We start from the raw sequence: 27289 nt of genomic DNA, 5'->3' as shown, positions 1-27289 counted from the left end.
ACTGTTCATCTGCCACCAGTAAAACCCACCTGATTTTCATCCCATTGATTTCCTACTGACAGGGCGGGGTCATACAAAGTGCACCAATCTCTTATTCAATTGCAATGTTGTCTGCTAGAAACCCACTTCCAGTTGTCAGAGCTGGGTACAGGTGAACTTCAATGTTAAAAGGTCACCTTGCCTGAAACAGACAACCTCAGGATGGTGAGGGAGTGGGATCAGGGGGGAATGGGGTGAGAGGAGGAGGGAGTGAATTATATCCATTATGGTGAGAACTTATTCAAAGAATTCTTGGGCCCTGGAGACCATCAGGCCAAGACCTGCTGCAGACAAATTGCACCCTCTTGGAGCAGTCTCTCCAACAAATGCAGGATGCTTGCTAGCTTCCTGCTAACAAAAATGTTGGTGTAGTAAGGAATCTCACAACATTAGGCTGAAGTCCAACAGGTTTATTTGGAATTACAAGCTTTTGGAGTGCAGATCCTTTGGAACCTAGTCCAATGCTGGCATCGCCACATCATGGCAACAAAAATGTGGATAATAGAGCAAAAATAATGTTTACTCAGTGCTGGGTTTAAGCCAAAGTTCCGCTGAGACAGTGATTATTACTTATGTGGCGAAAAACTGCAGCAGGCGACGGTGCAGAGGGACCTCGGGGTCCTTGTGCATGAGTCACAAAAACCCAGCTTGCAGGTGCAGCAGGTGGTCAGGAAGGCGAATGGGATGCTGGCCTTCATAGCGAGGGGGATTGAATATAAAAGTAGGGAGGTCTTGCTGCAGCTGTGTAGGGCATTGGTGAGGCCACAGCTGGAGTACTGTGTGCAGTTTTGGGCGCCGCACCTGCGCAAAGATATTTTGGCCTTGGAGGGAGTGCAGAGGAGGTTTACTAGGCTGATACTGGAGTTGAGGGGGTTGAGCTATGAGGTGAGGCTGAATAAACTGGGCTTGTACTCGTTAGAGTTTAGAAGAATGAGGGGAGATCTCATTGAGATGTATAGGATGATGAATGGGATGGATAGGATAGAGGTGGAGAGACTCTTCCCGCTCAAAAAAGACTAGGAGGGCACAGCCTCAAGATAAAGGGGGGCGCGGTTTAGAACGGAGTTGAGGAGGAACTTCTTCACTCAAAGGGTGGTGAATCTCTGGAATTCTCTGCCCGTTGAAGTGGTGGAGGCTGCCTCGCTAAATATTTTTAAGACGCGGGTTGATGGGTTTTTGATAAGAGAGGGGATTAAGGGCTATGGGGAGAGGGCGGGAAAGTGGAACTGAGCCACGACAGATCAGCCGTGATCTTATTGAATGGCGGGGCAGGCTCGAAGGGCTAGATGGCCTACTCCTGCTCCTATTTCTTATGTTCTTATGTTATAGCTGTTGTGTATACTTTTATGCAGACTCATTTTAAAAGCCTCAGAGGGAGGATGTGAGAAAGGGGCTCTATATCACGAAGAGAGACTCCGTTTGTTTTCATTGGTGTAAAAAAAATTGACCAAGGTCATCTAGCTATTTAAAACTTCGAGAGGTGTGGATAATGCAAATGGAAACTGATTATTGGACTGTAAACAAAAAGCTAGGAATGTTAGTGCAGAATAAATGATCTTCAAGTAGGTCAAGGGCTGAGAAGCTTGGCATCTGAAGTGTCAGTACAGCCTGCTACTTAATGCAGCTCATATTGTATCACTTAACACCTTTAACAAGGCTGGATAATATCTATTAAGGAGCAGAACAAACAATGAGGCAGGATTGATCAACTGCTCCACAGGTCATGATAGATTCTGTGCTGCTTTGAACATGAAGCAAGCAGGGAAAGAAGGTAGACCAGGATGAAACAATTTATTTGGATAGGTCGTCTGAAATTTGGTCCAATCCCTTTATATGGAGGGCTCAATGAGAAATGTTGCAGAACTTTCAGGAGATTGAACAGTTGTCCATGATACATAGAAACATAGAAACTAGAAACAGGAGTAGGTTTTTTGGCCCTTTGAGCCTGCTCCACCATTTATCTTGATCAGGCTGATCATCGAATTCAATATCATGATCTGTCCTCCTTCAAAATCCCATGATCCCTTTAGCCCCAAGAGATATATCACAACAGTTACATCAGATAATGGCTCAGATTTTGTGGTGAGCAGCATTTTCCCACTTCCACGGCATGTCTCCGTCTTTTCCAGTGTTAGTTTGAATCTAATGCCAAGTCAAGAGGACCTCCAGGCATCCAGCAATAATTATGTTATTAAGCAGGATAAGCAGCAAATCACATGAATGTATTCTCACAGCCAGAAAACCAGGAAATAAAAATCATTAGATATTTCACTAATTCAAATTCTACAGAGAGGGAAGCAAATGATTGGGGCATGCGTATGGGAGAATGAGAGAAGTTGAAATGTCATTAATATACTTAAAGAAAATCCATTTAAAATGTGCTTTTTTAAATATGAAATAAAAAGTTTTTTGGGGTCACCAAGGCTGTTTAGCAATAATTATGAACTTAGTACACCCACAATATACCAGTTGTAAACCATTCAATAAAATGTAACTTTTTAAGGATTTTTACAGAAAGACTAATAAAAAAAACTAGTTTTTAGCTTTTGGTGATTATTAATTGATTGCTGTTTGGAGGGACTTTAACAATGCTCCTTATGAAGAAGTCTAGAATCACTACAGCAATGTTTAATTTGAGTGTTTAATTGTGTTTTCGCCAAAGTTGTCTACCTGATGTGCTGCAGGAAAGGATGTCCCGAGGCATGGTACATTGGCGAGAACATGCAGATGCTACAACAATGGATGAATGGACACCATGCAACAATTGCCAGGCAGGAATGTTCCCTTCCAGTCGGGAACAATTCAGCAGTCAAGGGCATTCAGCCTCTAATCTTTAGGCAAGCATTCTCCAAGACAGCCTTCAAGACATATGACAATGCAGAATCACCGAGCCGAAACTGATAGCCAAGTTCTCAAGGAGACAATGTCAACTGGGATCTTGGGTTCATATCACACTACATTTAACTCCCTCTCTGCCCAATTTGGCCTGAGTTTGCAAAATCCTGCTAATTGTCCTGGCTTGAGACAATTCACACCTCTTCAACCTGTGATAATCCCTCTCTCACACTATCTGTATCTGTAAAGACTTGATTACCTGAAAAGACTTGCATTCCAACCATTATCTTGCAATTGTGTCTTTGTCTATATATGCTGTGTTTCTGAAACCTACCTCTCCACTCACCTGATAAGGAGCTGCGCCCACAAAGTTTGTGATTCCAAATAAACATGTTTGATTTTAACCTGGTGTTGTGAGACTTCTTACTGTGATCTTATTGAATGGTGGAGCAGGCTCGAGGGGCCAGATGGCCTACTCCCGCTCCTCATTCTTATGTTCTAAAACAACTGGCTTTCATCTTTTATTCAATTTCATTTTAAGACATAATCTGTCCAATCTTGTACTTCCTATCTGGTGGCAATTTTATTTGTTCTTTTATTAAAATGACGTTTGAACCAATTATGTTTGGCACAGACATTCCATACTGGTAGATACACTGAATATAATACTTGTATATGTTTCAAATAATATACATAAATGTCTTGTCTGTAAGATCTTAACATCCTGTTGTCAACTTTTCCCATGATAAATTCCAATATCCACATTTAATGTAGATTTGTCACACCATATTTAAACAGCCTGCCAGTGGTGGGGCTGTAACTCCTGAGCCTGTGCTGCAGAGAAACCTACACACTCCAACCAACTCTACCTTTCAAATTGTCTCATGTTTTACCACTTAATGATAAAAATAAAATTGAATTATAAAAAAATTAATTTGGCATCCATGACTTTTGAATGGGGAGTGAATTACAAGTGCAAGCTCTGGTCTAGTTGTTCCCACTTCTTAAACCCATTTCACCTGAAGGTTGTGCTTTCTTATTGCTGAAAAGAAGAAACATATTTGTCAAAACTTATCATCTTGCAGATATCAGCAACTTCTCAAGAATATAAATCCAAGGAAGATAACAACTTTAACACAAGTGATATTCACCATTAACAGGATGCTGCCATTGTGTCATTGACATTTTGCCTAACACACATACCAGTAATGTGATATATGAATTTCAATGTCAGTGTGATGCTCGATATATAGGCCCAAAGGGCTGGGGGATCGTATCAAACAGTGTGCCTCTTTCACTGATCGCAGCTGGCAAGGTACAAACCGTACTCAACCAGCCAATGCTTGCAAAATTAGCTCAGCACGTGAGTGCAAAAGATAAAGCTGAAGCATTCACAGCTTCAGCCAGAAGTCCAAGTGGATGATCCATCACCAATGTCAGTTTTCAGCCAATCTGATTCAATCTACATGATATCAGGAAATTGCTGAAGATGTTGGATACGGCAAAGGCTATACACCCTGATAATATTCCTGCAGTAGTACTGAATGCTTGTGCTCCAGAACTTGCCACGCACCTAATGAAGTTGTTCCAGTACAGCTACAACACTGACATTTACCTGCCAATGTGGAAAATTGCCTAGGTTTGTCCTTTACACAAGAAGCAGAATAAATCCAACCCGACCAATTACTGCCCAATCAGATCATTCCTGGTCATCAACAAAATAATGGAAGGGGTCACCAATAATGCTATCGCTTACTCAGCAATAACCAGCTCAGTGGTGCCCAGTTTGCGTTCTGCCAGGGTCACTCAGCTTCTGATCTCAATACAGCCTTGGTTCAAGCATTGACAAAAGAGCTGAATGCCAGAGATGAAGTGAGAGTGACTGCCCTTGACAACAAGGCAGCATTTGACCAAGTGTGGCATCAAGAAGCCCGAGCAAACCTGGAGTCAATGGGAATCAGGGAGAAAACTCTCCACTGTTGAAGTCATACCTGGCACAAAGGAAGATGTTTGCGATTGTTGGAGGTCAATCATCTCATCGCTGCAAGAGTTCCTCAGGGTAATGTCTAGCCCCAACCATCTTCAGCTGCTCCATAAATGACCTTCTTCCCATCATAAGGTCAGGTATGGGGATATTTGCTGATGATTGCACCAATTTCAGCACCATTTGTGATTTCTCAGCTACTGAAGCAGTCCATGTCCAAATGCAGCAAGACTTGGACAATATCCAAACCTGGGCTGACAAGTGGCAGATAACATTCGCGCCATACAATGCCAAGCAATAGCTGCTTCCAGTAAGAAAGAATCTAACCATCATCTCTTGATGTTCAATGGCATTATCATTGCTGAAGCCTCCACTATCAACATCCTGGGGTTACCATTGACCAGAAACTGAATTGGACTAGCCATATAAATACTGTGGCTACAAGAGCAGGTCAAAGGCCAGGAATCCTATGGCAAGTAATTCACTTCCTGACTCCCCAAATGTTGTCCACCATCTACAAGGCGCACGTCAGGAATGTTGATGGAAAACACCCCACTTGTCTGAATGAATGCAGCTCCAACAACACTCCTCCAGAAGCTTGACACCATCCAGGACAATGCCAGCTGTTTGATTGCTACCCCTTCCACAAGCATTCAATCTCTCCACCATCAACAAACAGTGGCAGCTGTATGTACCATCTACCAGATGCACTGCAGGAACTCATCAAGATTCCTTAGGCAACACATTCTAAATTCACAACCACTACCATCTAGAAGGACAAGGGCAGAAGATATCACCACCTGGGGGTTCCCCTCTAAGTCACTCAACATCCTGGCTTGGAATTGCATCACCATTCCTTCATTGTCACTGGGTCAAATTCCTGGAATTCCCTCCCTAACAGCACTGTGCATGTGCATACTCCTCAGGGATGGCAGCAGTCCAAGAAAGCAGCTTACCACCACGTTCTGAAGGGCAACTAGGGATGGGCAGTAAATGCTGGCATAGCAGGATGTTCACAACCCGTAAATGAATTACAAAAAACAATATCCTACATTAGATGTGATCCCATGAGTGGTCAACCTTTACTGAATAATGCTCAGTGTGCTAATAATTACATTGACAACCAATTTAAGGTTGTCAGTTGGGCTCACAGTGTGGTGGATTTGCATGTACTGGAAGCTACATATATTAACATGCAGAACCCTGTTCTTGCTGACAGAATATGTACACACATTCTACCTATTTCAATGAAACAAAATAAGTGACAGCTATTTGCTAGTTCTTTCTACAGATCAATGCCTTGACCAATCAGAGTCATGCTGTCTGTCTTAAATTTCAGATAATGCTTGGCAGTTAACTACCAGTCACTATCAACTGGTGCATTATCCATGGCAGCACCCCTATCAATCAGAATCCATTTGCAATCAATCAGCCCTCTCTTTTCATCCAGTATAATCTTCTTGTTTCCTTTGAAATTGTATTCTTGCGAAATGTCCTGATGAGTGCAAGATGAAACATTTGATAAGAATGTCTCTTTTTTTCTGCACTATCAAATGACTAATTGTACTTACTCTTGCACCTCTACCTGTACTGCCAAATGAGATTGACCAGTATCTACTGATCAGCGCACTCAGAGGACCAGATCTTCAAGAATTTCTTCCAGCACTTCACTTATGGATTTCTGAATCTTTGCCTCTTTTACTATGGTCTGTGACCACACAGGACATTACAATAAGATTTGCCAGCAGTAGCCATGCTATTGTTCAGAGTCAATATAAGCCAGTGGATTTGTCAAGATACTAAACCAAAGGATGGGTCTGTGAAGTTGGTCTTGAATGGTCTATGAATTTCAAGATGTCATTCTCTGTCCCATCAGCATGCCAACCAACAAAGGGACAGTGTTTCCATAATAAGAGCAAATACTGCAGATGCTGAAATCTGAAACAAAAACAGAAAATGTTGGAAAGGTTCAGCAGGTCTGGCAGCGTCTGTGAAGAGAGAAACAGTTAACATTTCGAGTCCACATCACTCTTCTTCAGAATATTTCCAAAAGGACTTCTTTAGCAACTGGACTATTGTGATTTTATACCTGAAAATAAATTTGATATCGGGAAAGAAAGAATACTTGCATTTATTTAGCATTTCTGGAATAGAAAATGGTGCTGGAGCAAGGCAGCTTCTTGCGTGTTTTCCCCAGCATACCCTCTATCTTTTACTCACGTTCTATGCTTTTAAAACTGTAGTATAACTCTGATAAGCTCTTCAATAATGTTCTATTTCAATTTCTTACAGATTTGGAGATCTTTCTCTACACCTAGCTATGACTGTAACACTACATTCTACACTCCGTCCTTTCCTTCTCCCCTATGTACTCTATGTACGGTATGCTTTGTCTGTATAGCATGCAAGAAACAATATTTTTCACTGTATACCAATACATGTGACAATGATAAATAAAATTAAATTAAATCACAGTTACATCTCATAGGCACTTTACAGCCAACGAAGTACTTTTGAAATGCAGTCAATGCTATAATGTAGGAATGGTGACAGTCAAATAGTGCGAAGCAAACTCCCACACACAGCAATATGATATCGACCAGCTAATCTGTTTCAATGATGTTGATTCAGGGGTAAATATTCGTTGGGATTCCAGACAGAACTTCTTTGAAATAACACCATGGAATATTTTGCAGCTACCTGAGCTAGCAGACGGGGCCTTAGTTTAATGCACATGGAAGAAGAAGGAAGCATCTCTGATAATACAGTACCCCTTCTATAGTGCACCAGAGTGTCAGCCTAGATTTTTGTGCTCAGGTCCTGCAGTGGGCCTTGAACCCAGAATCTGGTGATTCAGAGGCAAGAGTGCTACCAACTGAGCCACAGCTGATACTGGCATTTGTACTATTTCATTTGTACTTTTTGTTTAAAATGATCAGGTGTGGCAACAGGACTGTCCTACAAGTTTTCATCTTAAAACCAAGTCATCCAACAAGAGAAAGTGTAAAACAGGAAAATGTCATTTGGTCTATCAATCCTAATCCCTCCAGAGATCATGTTCAACTTTTCCTGTGAAATCTTTCCAGCCACACTCAATCTCCTAAAAGGGAAAACCAATCACAGCAAGATAAATCTCAAGTTAAGTTTTCTCCTCATTATTCAAAATAAGATTATTCAATCCAACTTTGTGATCTGAATCCAGTTGAACAGCCAATAATATTGAACAGATATTAATCCAGGAACCATTCTACTTGTCTGGATGTATCACAGCTTGGTATGGCCCCTGCTTTGTCCAAGAAACTACAAAGAGTCATGAACAAAGCTGTTACGCAAACCAGCCTCCCATCCATTGACTCTGTCTACACTTTCCACTGCCTTGGAAAAGCAGCCAGCATAATTAAGGACCCCACGCACCCCAGACTTGGTGGTTATTTTCCAGACGTCGCTGGATTCCGGGGAAGTGCCGGAAGATTGGAAAACGGCTAATGTTACGCCGCTGTTTAAGAAGGGTGCCAGGCAAAAGGCGGGGAATTATAGGCCGGTTAGTTTAACGTCTGTGGTAGGTAAAATGTTAGAATCCGTCATTAAGGAGGAAATTGCGAGGCATCTTGAAGGGAATTGCTTGATAGGGCAGACGCAACACGGTTTCATTAAAGGGAAGTCGTGTCTGACAAATTTACTGGAGTTCTATGAGGATGTGTCTAGGGCGGTGGATAGAGGAGAGCCGGTGGATGTGGTCTTTCTGGATTTTCAGAAGGCGTTTGATAAGGTACCTCACAAGAGGTTACTGCAGAAGGTCAGAGGACATGGAGTTGGGGGTAGGGTGTTAGCGTGGATAGAGGATTGGTTGTCAAATAGGAGGCAGAGAGTGGGGGTCAATGGGTGCTATTCGGATTGGCGGTTGGTGACTAGTGGGGTGCCCCAGGGGTCGGTGCTGGGGCCTCAGCTATTTACCATTTATATAGATGATCTGGAGGAGGGAACCGAGTGTAGGGTGTCGAAATTTGCTGATGACACCAAGATTGGGGGAAAGGCAAATTGTGCGGAGGGTGTGGAGAGTCTGCAGAAGGATCTAGATAGGCTGGGCGAATGGGCCAGGAAATGGCAAATGGAATTTAATGTTGGCAAGTGTGAGGTGGTCCACTTTGGTAGGAAGAATGGTAGGAAGGACTATTACTTACGTGGCGAAAAAATGCAGCAGGCGACGGTGCAGAGGGACCTCGGGGTCCTTGTGCATGAGTCGCAAAAACCCAGCTTGCAGGTGCAGCAGGTGGTCAGGAAGGCGAATGGGATGCTGGCCTTCATCGCGAGGGGGATTGAATATAAAAGTAGGGAGGTCTTGCTGCAGCTGTATAGGGCATTGGTGAGGCCGCAGCTGGAGTACTGTGTGCAGTTTTGGGCGCCGCACCTGCGCAAGGATATTTTGGCCTTGGAGGGAGTGCAGAGGAGGTTTACTAGGCTGATACCGGAGTTGAGGGGGTTGAGCTATGAGGAGAGGCTGAATAGACTGGGCTTGTACTCGTTGGAGTTTAGAAGAATGAGGGGAGATCTCATTGAGACGTATAAGATGATGAATGGGATGGATAGGATAGAGGTGGAGAGACTCTTCCCGCTCAAAAAAGACAGTAGGACTAGGGGGCACAGCCTCAAGATAAAGGGGGGGCGGTTTAGAACGGAGTTGAGGAGGAACTTCTTCACTCAAAGGGTGGTGAATATCTGGAATTCTCTGCCCGTTGAAGTGGTGGAGGCTGCCTCGCTAAATATTTTTAAGAAGCGGGTTGATGGGTTTTTGATAAGAGAGGGGATTAAGGGTTATGGGGAGAGGGCGGGAAAGTGGAACTGAGCCACGACAGATCAGCCATGATCTTATTGAATGGCGGGGCAGGCTCGAAGGGCCAGATGGCCTACTCCTGCTCCTATTTCTTATGTTCTTATGTTCTTCCATCTGGAAAAAGATACAAATGTCTGAGATCATATACCAACCGACTCAAGAATATCTTCTTCCCTGCTGCTATTAGACTTTTGAATGGACCTACCTCGCATTAAGTTGATCTTTCTTGACACCCTAGCTATGACTGTAACACTACATTCTGCACTCTTTTCTTTCCTTCTCTATGAACAATACACTTTGTTTGTATAGCACAAGAAACAATACTTTTCAGTGTACATTAATACACGTGACAATAATAAATCAAATCAAAATTCAGGGAAAGGGAAGGAGGAATGAAGGAGAAGAGCCAGGCATCTGTATGGTTTCTGCATCATTTGTGTTTGCAAGTAATTAAAGCACTCCTTTAAGATTGTGTTTTTTATAATTAGAAATGGAAGTGAAGGCCTCAACCTTCAGGGCAGAACATATTGTAAAGCTGATAAAAGTAGGAGAGATGCTGAGGTAAATTAGACCTGGTATCTTGACACTCAGTCTGATATTTAAAAGCCTCTGACAGATTATATGATGAAGGGACAACTGAGAGAGGTGAAGAGTTCCACAAGCTGAAGATAAATTAGAGTAGAAGTCTTCTTAAAATTTCTTTTGTGAGATGGCCAGCATTTATTGCTATCCTACTAGCCTAAGGGCTGTTCAGAGTTATTCACATTACTGTGGCTCTGGAGTCAGATCAGGTAAGACTGCAGGCCAAACCAAGTAAAGATGGCAGATTTCCTTCCCTAAAGGAAATTAGTGAACCAGATGGTTTTTACAACAATTGACAATGGTTTCATGGTCATCAGTTGATTCTTAGTTATTTTGTTTGTTATATATTTTACTCAATTCAAATTAGACCATCTGCTGTAGCAGCATTCAAACCCGGATCCCCAGACCATTAGCTATGTTTCTGGATTAATAGTCTAGTGATAATACTACCAGGCCATCACTTCCCAATGAGCCTTGATTTCAGTACTACAAGATTTTGCATTTATCTAGCACACTTTTAAACGAGTTTAAAAAAACTGAAGACAAAACAATGATAAGGGAAGCTAAAGAAAGGAGATATTTGGACGGGCAAGGAAATGCTTGGCTTAACAAGACAAGTTTTAAAGGGTTTTTTTTAATTCATTCATGGGATGTGGACACTGCAGGCTGAGCCAACATTTATTGCCCATCTCTGAGGGCATTTAGAATCAACCACATTGCTGTGGATCTGGAGTCACATAGAGACCAGACCAGATAAGGGTGCCAGATTTCCTTCCCTAAAGGGCATTAGTGAACCAGATAGGTTTTTTTCTAGAACAATTGACAATGGTTTTGTGATCATCAGTAGACTTTTAATTCCAGATTTTTTTTACTGAATTCAAATTTCATTATCTGCTATAGTGGGGTCCCCAGTGCATTACCTATTACTAGCCCAGGGACAATACCACTATGCCACTGCCCTCACCTCCCGCCCTCCACTGCCCCTACCTCCCTTCCCACAAACAAAGAAACAACAGATTGAGAAGGGTTTGTCAGGCAGGGGATTTAAAGAGAGAAGGGATCAAATGGGCAAACGCCACAGCAGTTTGATCAACAAGGGAATGTGACAGACTGGGGACGAGAGAAAATCTTGTCGAACTTCTTGTTGGTCAAACTTTTGAATGAACACATTTATACTTTATGACGCCAACTTACCCCTCAGTTCCCATTAATTTTGCTACCTGCATGGCTCCGTACAGCAATTGCTGGATTGCAGAGTTTTATTGTCCAGCACGTGGGTGAATGGCTGACGTTTTGTTGCAGCTGACATCAGATCGGCGGCAGAGTGAGTGAGAGAGAGAGAGAGAAATCCCATGGAAATGGGGGGTGGGGTGGGGGCGAGCAATCCGAGCCGGCAATCCTGAGCAGCACTTTGGCTTTAGGTTTCATTTCCCCACCCTCCCCCCTTCAGTGGATCCTCTGGAAGGAGTGCGAGGTGTTTAAAATCCTCAGGTCTGACATTATGTGAGTTGCTGAAGTTTGCACCAACACCAAACCAAAGGGAGAAAGTTTGGTTTGAAACTGATCAGAGGAAACTGACCAGCACGAAATTGACTGGTGAAACTGAGCTCCCGCAGGTACATTGAGGAGGTGCCAGGCTGTGGATTACCAGAAGCCGCTTGTTATTGAAGGGGGGCTTTCTCAGTCTGATTCTCCCGCGAGTTGAGTTTTATTTTGCTTGTACGTTTTTTTGTGTGGGAATTCCCTGATGTGTTGAAGTCCTGGGAAGCAGGCGATCTTTTTACATGGATGTGTCGGGGAGGAGTCGCTAACTGATAGAGAAATGGAAGTGGTTGACGAGACTGAAGCTTTGCAACGCTTTTTTGAAGGTAAAAAAATGGGGGGATTATTTTCCCCTTCAGGTTACTTTTTAATATTTCTAAGAGATTCTGATCGGTTAATGTTTTCATGTCAAAAATGACTGAACTCTCCTGAAAAACGAGAACACAAAAGTAAAGGATGGGAAGCTCCGGGATCGGATTGGTGCTGTTTTTGTGTTGGGAGTCTGGACTGTTTTTGTCTCTGGGTTTTCAAACGGATCAAAAGTCTACTGATGACCAAGCAATTTGTTTGGGAGCTTAAATACTTATTTGAATTAATTGCTTCTACTTTCCGCGAAAGTGAAACTAAATTTGATCCACAGTAATTTTTTTTGCAACACTGAATATTTAAAACACAAAGTATAAAAATCAACGTGATAAATTCTAGCAAAAATGTCAGATTCGGATTGGCGTTTTAAAAACACTGCTTTTATATTTGTTCTATAAAGCTTACGAAATGTATCATTGGAACCCCAGACACTTGTTTGACATGAATCGAGGTTTGTATTTTCTTTGGCAATAAAGTTGGGATATTTATTGGGGAAAAATACTTCCCAAATTTCCCTAAACTTTCTGGATTTCGTTGACTTATCAGACACAAGCCGATGTTAAATATTGCTTCCGCAGAAATTTGCTTTTATCCAGTGTTAAATCATGCATCCAAGTTGTCTCCGTTAACTAGCTTGTCCCAGTGTTTCTTGTTTTGTTTTTTGTTTTTATCGTGATCGTGAGATTTACTATGGCTGGATTTGAGATTTCCACACGTATTTAGCTGAATCTGCTTGCGGAGAATGTGATCTGGGATTTGTAGACCTAGCTGGTACAGAGCAAGCATATGACTCCGATTTTGACCATCTCTCACACACACGCACTAATCCCCCTTCTAACTCCCTGCAACTCTCGGGGATAAGCCGCATTGATCGAGGGAGTTTGGGGCTTGAAACAGTAAAGCAGACCTGGTGGAGAGAGATCTTTGTATTGCACCTAAAGTGAGAGTGGTTGAAACAAGAGAGAGGACATCGCAGACAGGTGATTAGCACAATCTCTTTCCTTTCTTCCAACTGGCAGTGTGAGATCAATTTAAGTTCAATTCAATTAATGGAATTGTCAGAAATATTTTTCTGCTAAACGGCTTTTAAACAGGGAGAGGACTCCTCACCAAGTCACCTGTATTTAGAAGCTTGTTTTTTTTCATTACGAAAAGGTTCCTAATTGTTAGAACTCATTTCAGAGAGACAGGTTCAATCGTGTCCAGGTTTGCAGGCTAGATCACCAAGCGTATCCTTTCTCAGCAGACAGCGCACAACCAGGAGAAGGGCAGGAATACTCTAGAAAACCTGAGGCAATCTGCCTCCTGCAGCAGAGATGCTTTTGGATGGTATGCTATATCTGTGGGGAGATGCAGTGGCTGATACCTCCTTCATTGACCTCTTTGGGATACTTGTTATGTGAACTCCTCTAGGAGTCAGTGTCAGGGAGACCAGCAGGATAAAAATGTGGGTTGTGGGGATAGGGCCAGATAGAATTGTTGTTGGTGCAGACTCTACGGTTCAAATGGCCTGTTTCTGCACAGTAGGGATTCTATGATTTCTATGAACTGTTCTTGGGGGTGGCGGGGTGATGGGGGGTGGGGGAGTCAACCTTTTTTCATTATGGAAAAGCCAAACTGGCTGCCTAATAGCAACAGGACAGAACAAAGTCAGAGTAATCACCGGAGGGGAGGAATTAATGATGAAGTGGCAGCAAGTTTTGACTTTTTAAAGTTTGGAAGGAAAGGAGGATGTGAGGAGCAATGAGTTAGGGTAGCAAATGGCGACAGAAATCTTCATTTGCTCAAAGTGAAGATGCTGGAGGTGGGAGAGGCATGTGGAAATGGACTTTGGAGGCGAGAGGGTGATTGAGAGAAATGCACTGACTGTAGTGGTGTCAGCGAGGGGCAAGGAAAGATGTTAACAAAGTGACAGAGAGCTTGGGGAGTAAAGGTGAGACAGGTTTCCCCTGGTAACAGAGCAGGATCCGAGTATTGGTCTGGCTCTGCACTGTCTAAAAACATCCTGGAAACACATTCAATTGCACAGCTCCAGAAGAAATTTCCTCTAATGCAGGTTGCTTAAACAGCCCTTTCAAAGGCTAGACATTGTTCTGATGGGTCAAGTGGCTGTCTTCTATGGTTAACGGTTCAGTGAACGGAGTTGAGATCATTGAGATCTTCCTTAGGATATTCTCCTGGCTAGCACTCAGATTTGGGCAGTTAGAGATCTGGGTTTCTGATGAGGTGGGGATTAAGGCTTCAGAGTCTATAACATGGAAATATGTTTGCAATCTGTGAAATCCTAACAGTGGGGCTAAGATACTAGTGAGTGACAACAATTAACTTTGCAGGAAAGTGTCTATCAAATCAGGACAGTGTCCTGAAGCAGCAGATGCCCAGGATGAGATACATTTGGTTGCAGATCTGTCACCAGCGCTGGGCTCAGGAGGAATGATTTGAAGTGATGCGTTAAGAATATCAGACACAAAAATATATTGGACAACATTAAGGCACTGGTGATTATTTCTCTCTAAAGCCAGAGACCACAATCAAATAGCTGGAAATATACTAACAGCCAGAACAGGAATATACAAATTCATGCTTTGGATAGAGACCCTTTATCAGCACTAAAATTGAATTCATTTAGAAAGGAGATTTGATTTGAAAATGAAGTTGAAATAGATTTCCCATTAGTTTATTCTTGTTAAAACTCCTGTGGTGAAATATTAACACATATTTCTTTTTCCAGATGGATTTTCAATGTTTCTCACTTTTAGATTCCCAGCAGTTAGATTGTTTTCTTTATCACAAAAAGTTGACAGAGAGCAGATTCTGAAACTCAACCAATTTTAAAATGTATTATTATTCATCTAGGATTGATTGAAACCTGTTACTCAATATTCGAATCTCACACTGAGGATTTCTCATTACACTCTCAGTGTTGACTGGCCTGTATGTCATTGACCCGGGGCAGAGTCAGATCCAATGAGGCATCTACACGGAAGTGAGAGTGTGGTTTGTGAATCATCAGCCCTCCAATTCACAGCTGCACTCCCCCCAGAATCAGGCATCAGATTCCCCAGCTTTGAGATAGGAGGTTAACCTGTGTTCTGGGCTTCAAGTAGTTGTTAGAGATGCTGATCGCTTACTTGAAGAGGACCAAGCAGCTGTCCTGATGAAGTAGCAAACATCCCTCCATTGCCAGCATCCCTCCATCGCCAGCATCTCTCCACTGCTAGCGTTCCTCCATCACCAACATCCCTCCATCGCCAGCATCCCTCCACTGCCAGTGTTCTTCCAGCACCAACATCCCTCCATCATCAGCGTCCCTCCACCGCCAGCATCCCTCCATCGCCGGCATCCCTCCATCGCCAGCATCCCTCCATCACCAATGTCTCTCCATCATTAACATCTGCACAGATGGATGAACTAGCCAATCATCTGATAAGCGTGGAGGATAATGGCTGCTGTATTTGCCTCTGTTCTTCACGTGTCTACACTTTAAATGTAGTCGATTGCCTGCCTTAAAATATTTCCCAGAGCTATGTAAATGCAAATATTTCTGTTGAGTCACTACACCAAGTTTAGTATGACTCCAAGACCTTCCAATGCTACAGTTAAAGTGCTCAGGAGATCTATTAATCAGTCCGGAGACTTTTAAAACTTAATTTAGAATTAGTCTGTGTTGGTTGATAAAGAGCTTATTTTCTTAACAATTAAGTTTTCTTTTCCATGTTATTTCTAACGTTAACAAATTAACTGATATGGAATCGGACTACACACATATATGACTGATCATGAGCAGAGTTCCTTTCGCACTATGCAAACATTGCTATATAATTTTAATCTTCAGTCTGTATAACATACTCTATAGTTACCTGTCGCAAACATTGCTGTTCCCTTTTTGTCGCAGTTTCTCAGTAAAATATTAATACTCTCAGAAAAATCATAGCTGATGGGATCTGCAAATTGTTAACAATTAGTGCCAGATTTAGCCCCCAATTAATACTATAAAAAAAATGTTTTTTCTAACTGGGCAATTTGTTGGGAAAATACTAATGATTGTAAGTCCAGGATTGTTATTTCATATTCTATCCACTGATATTCACTCTGTTCAATGGTATTCACTCTGTCTATCTACAGGGATTCATTCTGTTGGGATTAACTGTGTTCTTTTTTGGGACTGGGGAGCATCTTAAGGGTTACAACCAAAAACTGACAACTGAAAACAACTAAAAAAGTCCTTCAGACTTTTTCTCTACCTTCTTCCTCTGCTTTATCTTTTTCTTTCTACTTATTCTCCATTTTACTTTTAATTTTTACCTCATCCTTTTCATCTTCATTTTAAAAAAAACATAGAGCTCCTTCTGTGCAGATGGAGTCCATTCAGCCCATCGAGTCTGCACTGACTCTCCAACAGAGCATTCCCCCCCAGGCCCTATCTCCTTAACCCCATGTAATTACCCAGCTAATCCCCCTAAAATACATGTCTTTGGACACTAAGGGACAATTTAGTATGGCCAATCCACCTAACCCACACATGTTTGGACTGTGGGAGAAAACTGGAACATCTGGAGGAAACCCACACAGACACTGGGATAACGTGCAAACTCCACACAGGGAGTCACCTAAGGCCCAAATTGAACCTGGGTCGCTGGCACTATGAGGCAGTAGTGCTAACTACTGCACCACTGTGGCATAATATTGACTTTTAATGCTTCTATTTTGTTCTTTGTCACATTTTTCTTGTTCTATATGATCTCAACATATCTTTGTCACACATACTCTGTCATTCCCTTTTTCTCCATTGCTCATGCTCTCTCTCTCTCTAACTCACTCTCTTTCACACACTGTCTCACATTGTCACATTTTTCCTCTCATATTTTTGATTATACTTCCTTTTGCACATCTCTTAATTTCCTCAGTTAATATTTGCAGCTTCTTATCAACATTATTCAGTTGGATTATCTGACTGCCTGTCACGACAGAAACTGCTGGAAATACACAGGAAATCAGCTACCTGTAAGGAGGGACGTTATCTTTTAGCATTCTGTATTTCGTCATCTGCTGACTGATCTGCTGGTGTATTTCAGTATATTCTGTTATACTTTTGGATTTTCAGCATTGCAGTGTTTTGTTAATTATTTGTACAAACAGCTGATTAGAAGTTAATTACTGCAGTCTCAGAACTGTATTCATCATTATCTATTCCAATCCTATGCTGAAATAATATTTTTATTTTCCATGCCAAATTATTCAAGTGGGGCACTGCATTAAGGGACTCTCACCATCCGAGTCCCATCTCTTTTGATAAAGTGTGCGTTCTCATTCAGATCACATGTAAAGTGGGATATCTATGATCAAGACTGCATTTTAAAGGCCAGCCCTCCTAAAGTTAACTCACTATTAGGACCTCTGTTTAAAGAGGGGCTCTTACTATTAGGACCCCTCCCAATGTTGGACTAACCATCAGGCCTCCCTTTTAACAACAGAAGTCAATGTGGGGGGGTCTTATCTATAAGTGAGTGATGTGAAAAAAGATGATGTGGGAGAACTTTTCTAATGTTTGGGAAAGCAGAAAAAAGACCAAGCCTCATTCATACCAAGATGTAGCACAACGATTAGCACTGCTGCCTCACAGAGCCAGGGACCCAGGTTCAACTCCCAGCTTCAGTCACTGCCTTTGCGAAGTCTGTACGTTCTCCCCATGTCTGGCTGGGTTTCCTCCAGGTGCTCCGGTTTCTTCCCACAGTCTGAAAGCCGTACTGGTTAGGCGCATTGGTCGTGCTAAATTGTCCCTCAGTGTACCCGAACAGGCACCGAAGTCTGGCGACTAGGGGATTTTCACAGTAACTTCATTGCAGTGTTAATGTAAGACTACTTGTGACACTGATAAATGAACTTTAAAAAAAGATGGCTCAATGATGGGTGGCTGCAGTTCAGCCCTCTTCATTTACGTCCTGCTCTGTTACTTAAACAAACAAATATTTCCCAAAAGCAAGAAGCCAAGATCCTCAAAAACCATTCATCCTTGGGCATTCTATCAATCTCTAGTTTTCAAATACTCCATTCTTCCTCTTGGTGCATTGCTGACAAGTTGAGGGTGCAGCATCATTCTAGTGAAACTGTCTGAAGCTGACTCAGAGGAATGGATTAAACCGTACAGTATTTACTGTGTCTCCTGGTTCTTTTATGAGTCATAAAACCTGAAGAGCTGAGGCTTGACACCTGCTTTGACCTGAGGTACCTAACCGCAACCAGAGTAGCATTCAGGTCACTATCATTGGCCTCAGCAACCCCCGGGTTAATGAGGGAAAATCTATCCAGCGATTTCAATAGAAAAGTTAATCTGCAGCTGCTGGATAGGGACAGGATCAGGAACAGTTTTGCTACACCTCTCGACGTTGAATAGCTAATCAACATTCCACTAGTGGACTTGCATTGGCAGAGAGCCTGGCAGCATCTAGTAGAGTTTATTTATTAGTCACAAGTAAGGCTTACATTAACACTGCAATGAAGTTACTGTAAAATTCTCCTAGTCGTCATAGTCTGGCGCCTGTTTGGATCAATGCACCTAACCAGCATGTCTTTCAGAATGTGAGAGGAAACTGGAGCACCCAAAGGAAACCCACACAGACATAGGGACAATGTGCAAACTCCAGACAGGTAGTGACTCAAGCCAGGAATTGAACCCAATTCCCTGGCACTGTGAAGCAGCAGTGTTAACCACTGTACTACCATGCTGCCTGCCATGAAACCCCTGTAGAATGCTAACTCGCTGGGTCTTAAAACATACCTGAGGAATGGTCACTGTAGGCAAGGTACTGAAGAATGCTGATGATCATTGAACTGTATGGCAGTAAGAACCAGCACCTATAGGAGTGAGGAAAACTGAAATATAACCGGTACTTTATGTGAGGTATTGCAGGGGTGAATACAAATAATGTTATCATGGGAGATTATCATCTGTTGATGTAGAAATATATTGTAGGTTCTGAAGGGTAAAACTTGTCAGTTAAACAAAATTATTTTTGTTTCTTTTCTCTATGCCTTTAGATTCTTGACCTCCTTCCCTCACTGTGTATTATCCCTAACTGTTATAGCAGCTTGACTGTCTGCTCCAAGGCTGCTGCAATGTTGTTCACATTAAATGTACGAAGGGTTTCTGGCTGAACCTCGAACTGAAGATATTACCCAGGGGTACAGTATATCAGGCTGGGTCAATATTCTGCAAACCAAGATAAGAGTGATTTCCCAAAGCCAAGGAGCTTCCAGTTCTAGTAATAAATAGACCAGTTGAGTAAGTAATATCTAGACCAGTTGAGCAGACTAATATATGGAACAGTTGAGCAGAGTGATATATAGACTAGTTGAACAGAGCAATATCTCAATCAGTTGAGCAAAGCACAGACTGCATGGGTGGGATGGAAGTGGGTGCATGGAATTGGAAGGAGACATATTGTTGAGAGCTTTGGAGCTAACTCCCAGGGGATAGATTTAGAGCAGTATTGGGAGAAAAATGAACAGCAGGTTTGCAACTTGCCTATCAACCACGGATCGTGTTCTCTCCCTAGATGTTTCCTGATTGCTAGTCTCCAAATGATCTGTCAGAAACTCATAGCATAGGGAAAGGTGCAGTTGTTCCCTGCTACTCAGTGGCGTGATGCATTGCTATCCATCTGAGAGGGTCAATCCTGATTTCTTAGGGCAGTCCTTGCTCTAGTTGGAGTAACTATAGAACTGGATAAACCAAGAAGGTCCCATATTCAGTTCCAGGCGTTGCTGTTCCCAGCTCAATTGGACCAAGGGAGGAAATTCCTCTTCCGGATTGTTAGCTAGCAAACTTTGCTGGAAGACCTCCATAAATGAGCAGCAGGCAAGAGCAGGAATACTGCTAGCCATAATAACGCTGTCTGGACTCCTACATGAGGAACTAGCATAAAAAAAGTTACCAGAGAGCTGCCAACATCTGAGGAGCTGTATCCCTGGGAAAGGCAGCAGTTTCAGGTGGCAGAAACTGGAAGAGGAGAAGTAAAAGAAAGTGATGAAAATTGATACATTTGCTCATGATCTAATTCTCACTTGTACACAGACCAAGAGGTAGCGCACTCCAGAATGGCTTATGCAGACGGTCCCTTCAGACATTACAATACAGGTCAGCATCACATATATACCTTAACACTTTCTGACATCCTGTACAATGATTGTTCAATTGAAATTAAAAACGGAATCTGCTGGAAATGTACACCAGGCCCCTCAGCATCTGACCCTTCAGGATTCTGAGGGTCGGTATATGCAAAATGTCCAGCCGTCCTTTACTAGTTCAGATGTTGACTGACCTGCTGTGTATTTCCGCTGCTTGCAGTTTTTCTATGTCACTAATGTGTTTTGCTTTGCCCTATATGTTTGTTGGTCGGTGTTAAGTATCTTGTACACCTTTCAGGGGCTGCACTTGTTGCATGAAATCTTCGAAGACAGGACAGTCCCAAGAAATTCATCAATGTATGTTAGAACATTTTATGCTGACTTTAGATGGAGTTTTTGAATTTTGTGGGCTTCTTCTCTGCACCCCCCTTCCTCCTTCTCTGACTTCAAGGAGCTTCACTGCAACACATGCAGTCTTTGAAAAGCATGCAGCTTTACTGGGTGATAGCAGATATTTGAAAAAGCTCCTCACTGGGACCTTTTGTGCAATGGTGCCAGTGTGAGGCTCCTGTGATAGTTCAGTGGTTAAAAACACAGCCTAGTGCCATACCGATCAGAAGATTGCACATCTTATGTTGAGTCAATCAAAGTTACAGATATTAAATTCATTGCCCTCAGTTCAGAGATTTAAAGTAGGACAAGGTGATAGATGTAGACAGGGTGCTTAGTGCTAAGAAGAACAAGAGGCAAAAGTCAGAGGAGCAGTCAATATATTATGGGTCTGGCAGGATTGATACTGTGAGGAAAAGCATGGGTCAGATGTGATAAGAAGGAAGGGATCACCTTTGAGGTTATCAAGGGAGGCAGTTGCAGAATTCTGGTATAAACACAATGGTTTATAAATGGTTTCCTCCTGTGCTATAACCATTCTATGATTCTATGGATATATTCTATCCTATCACTACACTGTCTCAACCAAATAAACATTTTGTTCTATTAATTTAATTTTTCTTTCCTTTATATCTCCCTCTTCATCAATTGCACTATTCAGAGGGCAATTGGAAATACACTATAATAGCGTGAGTTTACTCTGTCAGGTGCTTCCCTCTCTCTCTCACTATCTGTATCAATCTGTCTATGTATTCTTTATCTGTCTCAATCTCTCTATATCTATCTCTCTATCCATATCACACTCTGTATCTTTCTCCCACTCCATTTAATTTTTGCTCTTCTCAAAAACAACTCAAACATTCTTCTATGTCTGAGCACCATGCACAACAAATGTCTCTCCACAGGAGTTAAAAAGTATTGAAGACTCACTCACCGAGGCAATGTTTGATTTTTCACAGAATGCTAGAGATCTGGGCGTAGATGAATATGTACTGTAAAGATACAGTGTAAAAACAAAATTAAAAGAAATATCAAGACTGCATTATTTTAGAGCAATTTTCTCTAATTTGAGACCCATGGGTAACCATGAACAGTATTTTTACTTGTATCCTGTGGCCTCCCAGCACAAAGGAAAGGTAACAGTTACAAAGCATTGCCAGGGACTCGGGTTCGATTCCCGGCTTGGGTCACTGTTTGTGTGGAGTTTGCATGTTCTCCCCATGTCCGTGTGGGTTCCTTCAGGTGCTCTGGTTTTCTCCCATAGTCTGAAAGACATGCTGGCAGGTGCATTGACCCAAACAGGCTTCAGAGTGTGGCAAGTAGAGGAACTTCATTGCAGTGTTAATGTAAGCCTTACTTGTGACTGGTAAACTTTTACTTTATTATTTCATTTACAATGTGAAGCAAGCTGTGCAAGGACTACTGCTGTCTAACATTTGATCAGATCCAAGAAATTCATGATCCTTTGAGAATTATTAGACTTTGAGGTGAGCCATTATCAATATGGTATGGATTTCCTCAAAAGCGTGGATGTAGGTAGGATGTAGGATTTGGGCAACTTTATCTATCCTTAGTTGCTCTGAGAAGGTGGTGGTGGGCCTTCTCCTCAGACCATTCCAGACCTTGAGGTGAAAATGCTACCTTGATGGTGTCAAGTAGGAAATTCCAAGATTTTGACTCAATGACTATGAAGGCCTGGATATCTGGGGCAGCATGGTATGTGACTTGTTGGAGTGGGGTTGTGAGGGGTTGGGGGCGGTGTTGGTTACAGTGTGTGGCTGGGTAAACATGGAGCTGATCATGTTCATGTGACCTTGCTGCTCTTGTCCTTCTTGATGGTTGAGGACATTGCTGAAAGAAGTCCTGTTAAAATAAACTCGGTGAGTTGCTGCAATATATCCCGCAGGTAGTACATACTTTAGCCACATTGCACTGATGTCGGAAGGCAGTGGATATTGAGTCCCGTAATGGGGGTTAATGTCCAGACAAACTATAAGTAAATAGTGTCAAGCTTCTTGAGTGTTTTTAAGCTATCTTAGCTATAAAGGAAGATTGAATAAACTGGGATTGTTCTTCCTGGAAAGATGGAGGCTGAGGGGGCGACCTGATAGAAGTTTACAAAATTAGGAGAGGTATAGATACGGTGAACAGTTGGAAGCCTTTTCCCAGGGTAAAAATGACATTACAAGGGGGCACAAGTTCAAGATAAGGGGGGAAAAGTTCAGTGGAGATATGAGGAGGAGGTTTTTTTACACAGCAAGTGATGGGGGCCTGGAATACATTGCCAAGTGAGGTGGTTGAGGCAGTGACTCTTGCCACATTTAAGACTTATCTTGATAGGCATATGAACAAACGGAGAAAAGAGGGATATAAATGGTTAGTCTAGATAGGACAACGGGATCGGTACAGGCTTGGAGGGCAGAAGGGTTCTATGGTGAGGGCCAGTTCCTGTGCTGTACTGTTCTTTATTCTATCTTCATCCAGGAAAATGGTGAGTATTCCATTACACTTTGAGTCTTGCTGATTGTGCAAAAGCTTTGAGAGGCCAGGAGTTGAGCCATCACAGATTACCCAGCCTCTGCTCTGTTATAGTTGACATATTGTTGATATGGCTAGCCTAGTTACACTTCTGTTCAGTGAGCCAGCAAAATCAGCAAAGGCTTCTGATAACAAGTGACACATAATAAAAATGAGCAAGTTAGGAATGAGAAAGGAAGTCCATTGGAACATTTTTGCACAAAAGATGATTGAGTTCTGGAGTTCAGTGTGGAGTTAGACATGTTACAGAGGAAAAGATTGGAAGATAAAGTATGAAGATGGTATGTAACAATGATGTACTAAAAAGGGCCTTTAATGAGATTATTGGATCGATTCAATCAGTCAGTGTCAATACGAAGTGACTAGAGGTTACTGTGGATGAAGTTTAGGAACAATTAAAAATTACGCATTCAGTCCGAACAACAGATGTGATCATTCCAGGGAACTGAATTTCCCAATAGTGCTGTCCCAGTTCAGCAGCGATAGAATCCCTTAGGCAGCAAGAATTGGCAATTCATAATCTATTTTCTATTTGGATTTGAAAGTGATATTCTGTATAATACAGAACTGGAGTTGCTGCTTTTTAAGCTTTGCACAAAACATAGACAGGGTATAAAATCAGTTAGTAACACCTTGTTATTTGAGTATTCCCTATTTTTGGGCAAGGTCTTTTTTTTAAAGCAAGATGCTTAGAACATTCAAGCATTTATTCCAAAACTCTTTCTGACTTTCTCTTGCATTGCTCTCTATGTCTCCAGCTGCTGTTACATTGCACTTGCACAGATCTCGTGCAGCTAGTGGTAACCTCTGTGTAGAATCACCATTTGGTCAACCTGGTAACAAACAAGTCTAATCAGCAGCTAGACTCAGTGGGAGGGATTTTATGGCCTTGCTCGTCCCGAAACCCTAACATCCCTCTCGAGATCAATAGACTTCCCCAATGTCTGCACCTCACCTGCTCCGATTCCCGGTGGGGTGGTGGTAAAATTCCAGCCAGTGAATTTGAAAACTCTTGGTTACCAACATCTGGAAAGGCCTGCACTGAAAACCGGTGATGATAACACCAATCCAAGATTATTACAGCAGCTTTACACTCTCTAAGTGTCTGTATTTCTTCTCAGTTAATTGGCTGCAGGTCCAACAAGTACTTTGAAAGGCAAATGGTGTGTTGATTGCAAGAGGATTTGAATACAGGTTTAAGGAATGCTGAGTTGTGTAGCGCCTTGGAGAGACCACACCTAGACTATTGTGTACAATTTTGGTCTTAAGGAAGGATACACTGGCCATAGAAGGAATGCAATGAAGGTTTGCCAGACTGATACCTGGAATAGTCGGATTGTCGTGTGAGGAAAGACTGATGCCTGTATTCTCTAGGGTTTGGAAGTATGACAGATGATCTCATTGAAGTGTACAAAATTCTCACCGGACTCAACATGGTGGATGCAGGACTGTTGTTTCTCCTGGTTGGGGCTGGGGAGTGTCTAGAACCAAGAAAACTGTCTCAGAATTTAGGACTGAGGTGAGGAGGAATTTCTTCAGTTAGAGGGTCTTAATTCTTTGGAAATCTCTACCCCCCGCCGAGGGCTGTGGAGGCTCAGCCATTGGGGTGAATTTTCACGTTCTGCCCCGACACAGGAATCTTAGAGTGTGGGACATGAACCATGGAAAGGTTCATTGACCTCAGGCAGGATTTTGCGGTCCTGGGGCGAGCGCAACCCAATGAGGCTGTTCAAGACAGACGTTGATAGATTTCTAGATACCAATGACATTAAGGGAGGGGGGAAAGTGCAGGAAGATAGTGTTGAGTTAGAAAATCAGCCATGATCATGGTAGACCATGGTGGAGCAGGCTCAAGGGGCCGAATGACCTCCTCCTGCTCCTCTGTCTCGTTCACTCTGCCATTCTCTCCATGGTAACTATGTGAGTACACAATGTCTTGACAATGTTTGTCTTTTCAATCATGTAAGTGATCCCTTTTGCTCTTCCTCATCTCAGCACGTGTGTGCACACTTGTGTGCATGAGTGTGTGTGTGTGTGTGTGTGTGTATACACAGTGTTGGGCTCTCTATCTGTGTAAGTACATCTTTTTCATTACCCCATCTTTCTTTCCATTGCCCTCTTACAGCTTGTCCCCAGATTGCAATTCCAGTTGCCGGTTGCAGGCCTTTAACAGGGTCAGTTTGGAACTGATTTGCGTGTGTCACGTGCTGCTTTTACACACTGCAACTTAGACGTCCTGATCGAGAGGACATGCTGTGGTCAGTGGTGAGCAGCAGTAACCACCCTGTTAGGTTGATGAGATAACTGCAATAACAAAGCTTCAGGACAGTTCCTGTTTCCTTTGCCTCTGTGCGTTAATATTTACTGTCTCTTGCTTTGACCAAGTATCACATATGTTTGTTGTAAATAAGTAATTTTATGGCACCATAAGCATTCGGATATAAAGTTGCGTCCATGGTAACCAGCCTGCCACTGTCCTTAACACACAAAAACAGATAACTTGGGCAGTGATTTGTTTGAGCTGTTTTTTTTTGCCACATAGCAACTTATAAACAGGGTAGGGTGACTGGAGGAAAGGTGGATGAGGCTGAATAATGATACCAGAAACATAGAAACACTGCAGTGCAGAAGGAGGCCATTCAGCCCATCAAGTCAGCACTGACAACAATCCCAACCAGGCCCTATCTCTACAACCCCACATATTTACCCTGCTACTCCCTCTAACCTAAGCATCCCAGCACACCAAGGGTCAATTTAGCATGGCCAATCAACCTAACCTGTACATCTTTGGACTGTGGAGGAAACAGGAGCACCCAGAGGAAATGAATGCAGACATGGGAAGAATGTGCAAACTCTACACAGACAGTGACCTGAGTTAGGAATTGAACAGAGGTCCTTGGAGCTGAGAGGCAGCCATGCGTCACTGTGGCAATTTCTCACCTGAAAAATGGTGACCGGCAGAAGAAAACGTGATTGTAATCCCATGTGCTCATTTATCTACCTGGTTTAATTTTCGGATAGACATGCGAGACTCCTGCCCAAAACAAGTGTGAGACTGTTTAAAGATGCACACTGTGGTGATGCACTGGGTTCAAGAGGTTGATTGCAACTTCCACCCTGAAAAGGATGGAAAATAGAAATGCTTGCTAGTTGCCCTTTTCCCCAGTATTGGAAGGTCTGAACAGCAATTCTTAAAGGGACTACTAGAGGCTGTTCAGAAAAGATAAATCCTGTTGTTTGTGGGAACAGGAAAAGGACGATCCCACACAAAAACCTGGCCCTCTGCCACCCTCCTGTACACCACCTGTTGTCACCCCCACAGTGGGCCCTTATTTGTCAGTGAGCGTCATTTGAAACTACCTAATAGTAAAGCAATGATCTGCAGTGGAGTGACAATTTGTCATCTCTAATTTGTTAACAAAATAAGAATCTGGTTCAAGCACCTGATTGTCGCTTTGTGCTGGCCTGATGGACAGACAGGCAGTGAGTAACTTGGACCTGAGCCAGAAATTTCCCCACGTGACTTCAATTACTATAAATTTACTTTATGAAAAAATACTCACTGTTCTTGTCTTTCACAGAGTTGCTTCATCAGTAGTCTTCCCTCCATTATAAGGTCCAAAGTGGAGATGTTCACTGATGATTGCACGATATTCATGGCAAATCGTGGAATCCCCACAGTGCAGAAGGAGGCCATTTGGCCCATCGAGTCTGCACCAACCACAATCCCACCCAGGCCCTATTCCTGCAAGCCATCATATTTACTCTGCCAATCTCCCTGACCCTTGGATCAATTTAGCATGGCCAATCAACCTAACCTGCTGATCTTTGAACTATGGGAGGAAACTGGAGAAAACCCACGCAGACAGGAGGAAAATGTGTAAACTCCACACAGAAAATGACCCAAGGCTGGAATTGAACCCAGGTTCAATTCCAGCCTTGGGTCAGACAACTTGTCAGACAATGAAGTAGTCTGCGCCCAAATGCAGTAGGATCTGGACAACATTCAAGCCTGGACTGATATGTGGTGAGTTACATGCATAGCCACAGAACCA

At 42.6% G+C, this 27289-nt stretch overlaps 1 protein-coding gene across 5 annotated transcripts in view; it reads left to right on the top strand.

Annotated features, from left to right (window-relative positions):
• Positions 1 to 11611: 11611 nt before the first annotated feature.
• Positions 11612 to 27289, top strand: part of myrf (myelin regulatory factor) — a 236360-nt gene continuing 220682 nt past the window's right edge. For 3 of the 5 annotated variants that reach the window (XM_080191599.1, XM_080191602.1, XM_080191598.1), the window contains exons 1-2: positions 11612 to 12139; positions 20254 to 20316. In XM_080191599.1, coding sequence (XP_080047725.1) covers positions 12094 to 12139; positions 20254 to 20316 — 109 coding nt within the window. In that variant the 5' untranslated portion in view covers positions 11612 to 12093. Of the gene's footprint in view, positions 12140 to 13064; positions 13160 to 20253; positions 20317 to 27289 lie in introns of those variants that run through there. The other 2 variants (XM_080191601.1, XM_080191600.1) reach the window with 2 other exon arrangements.

The sequence above is a fragment of the Carcharhinus amblyrhynchos genome, chromosome 6 (genome assembly GCF_965287045.1).
Source record: "Carcharhinus amblyrhynchos chromosome 6, sCarAmb.v2.hapA, whole genome shotgun sequence".
NCBI lineage: Eukaryota > Metazoa > Chordata > Chondrichthyes > Carcharhiniformes > Carcharhinidae > Carcharhinus > Carcharhinus amblyrhynchos.
Note: the sequence above shows the minus strand (reverse complement) of the source record. Positions and strands in the feature narration are given on the sequence as shown.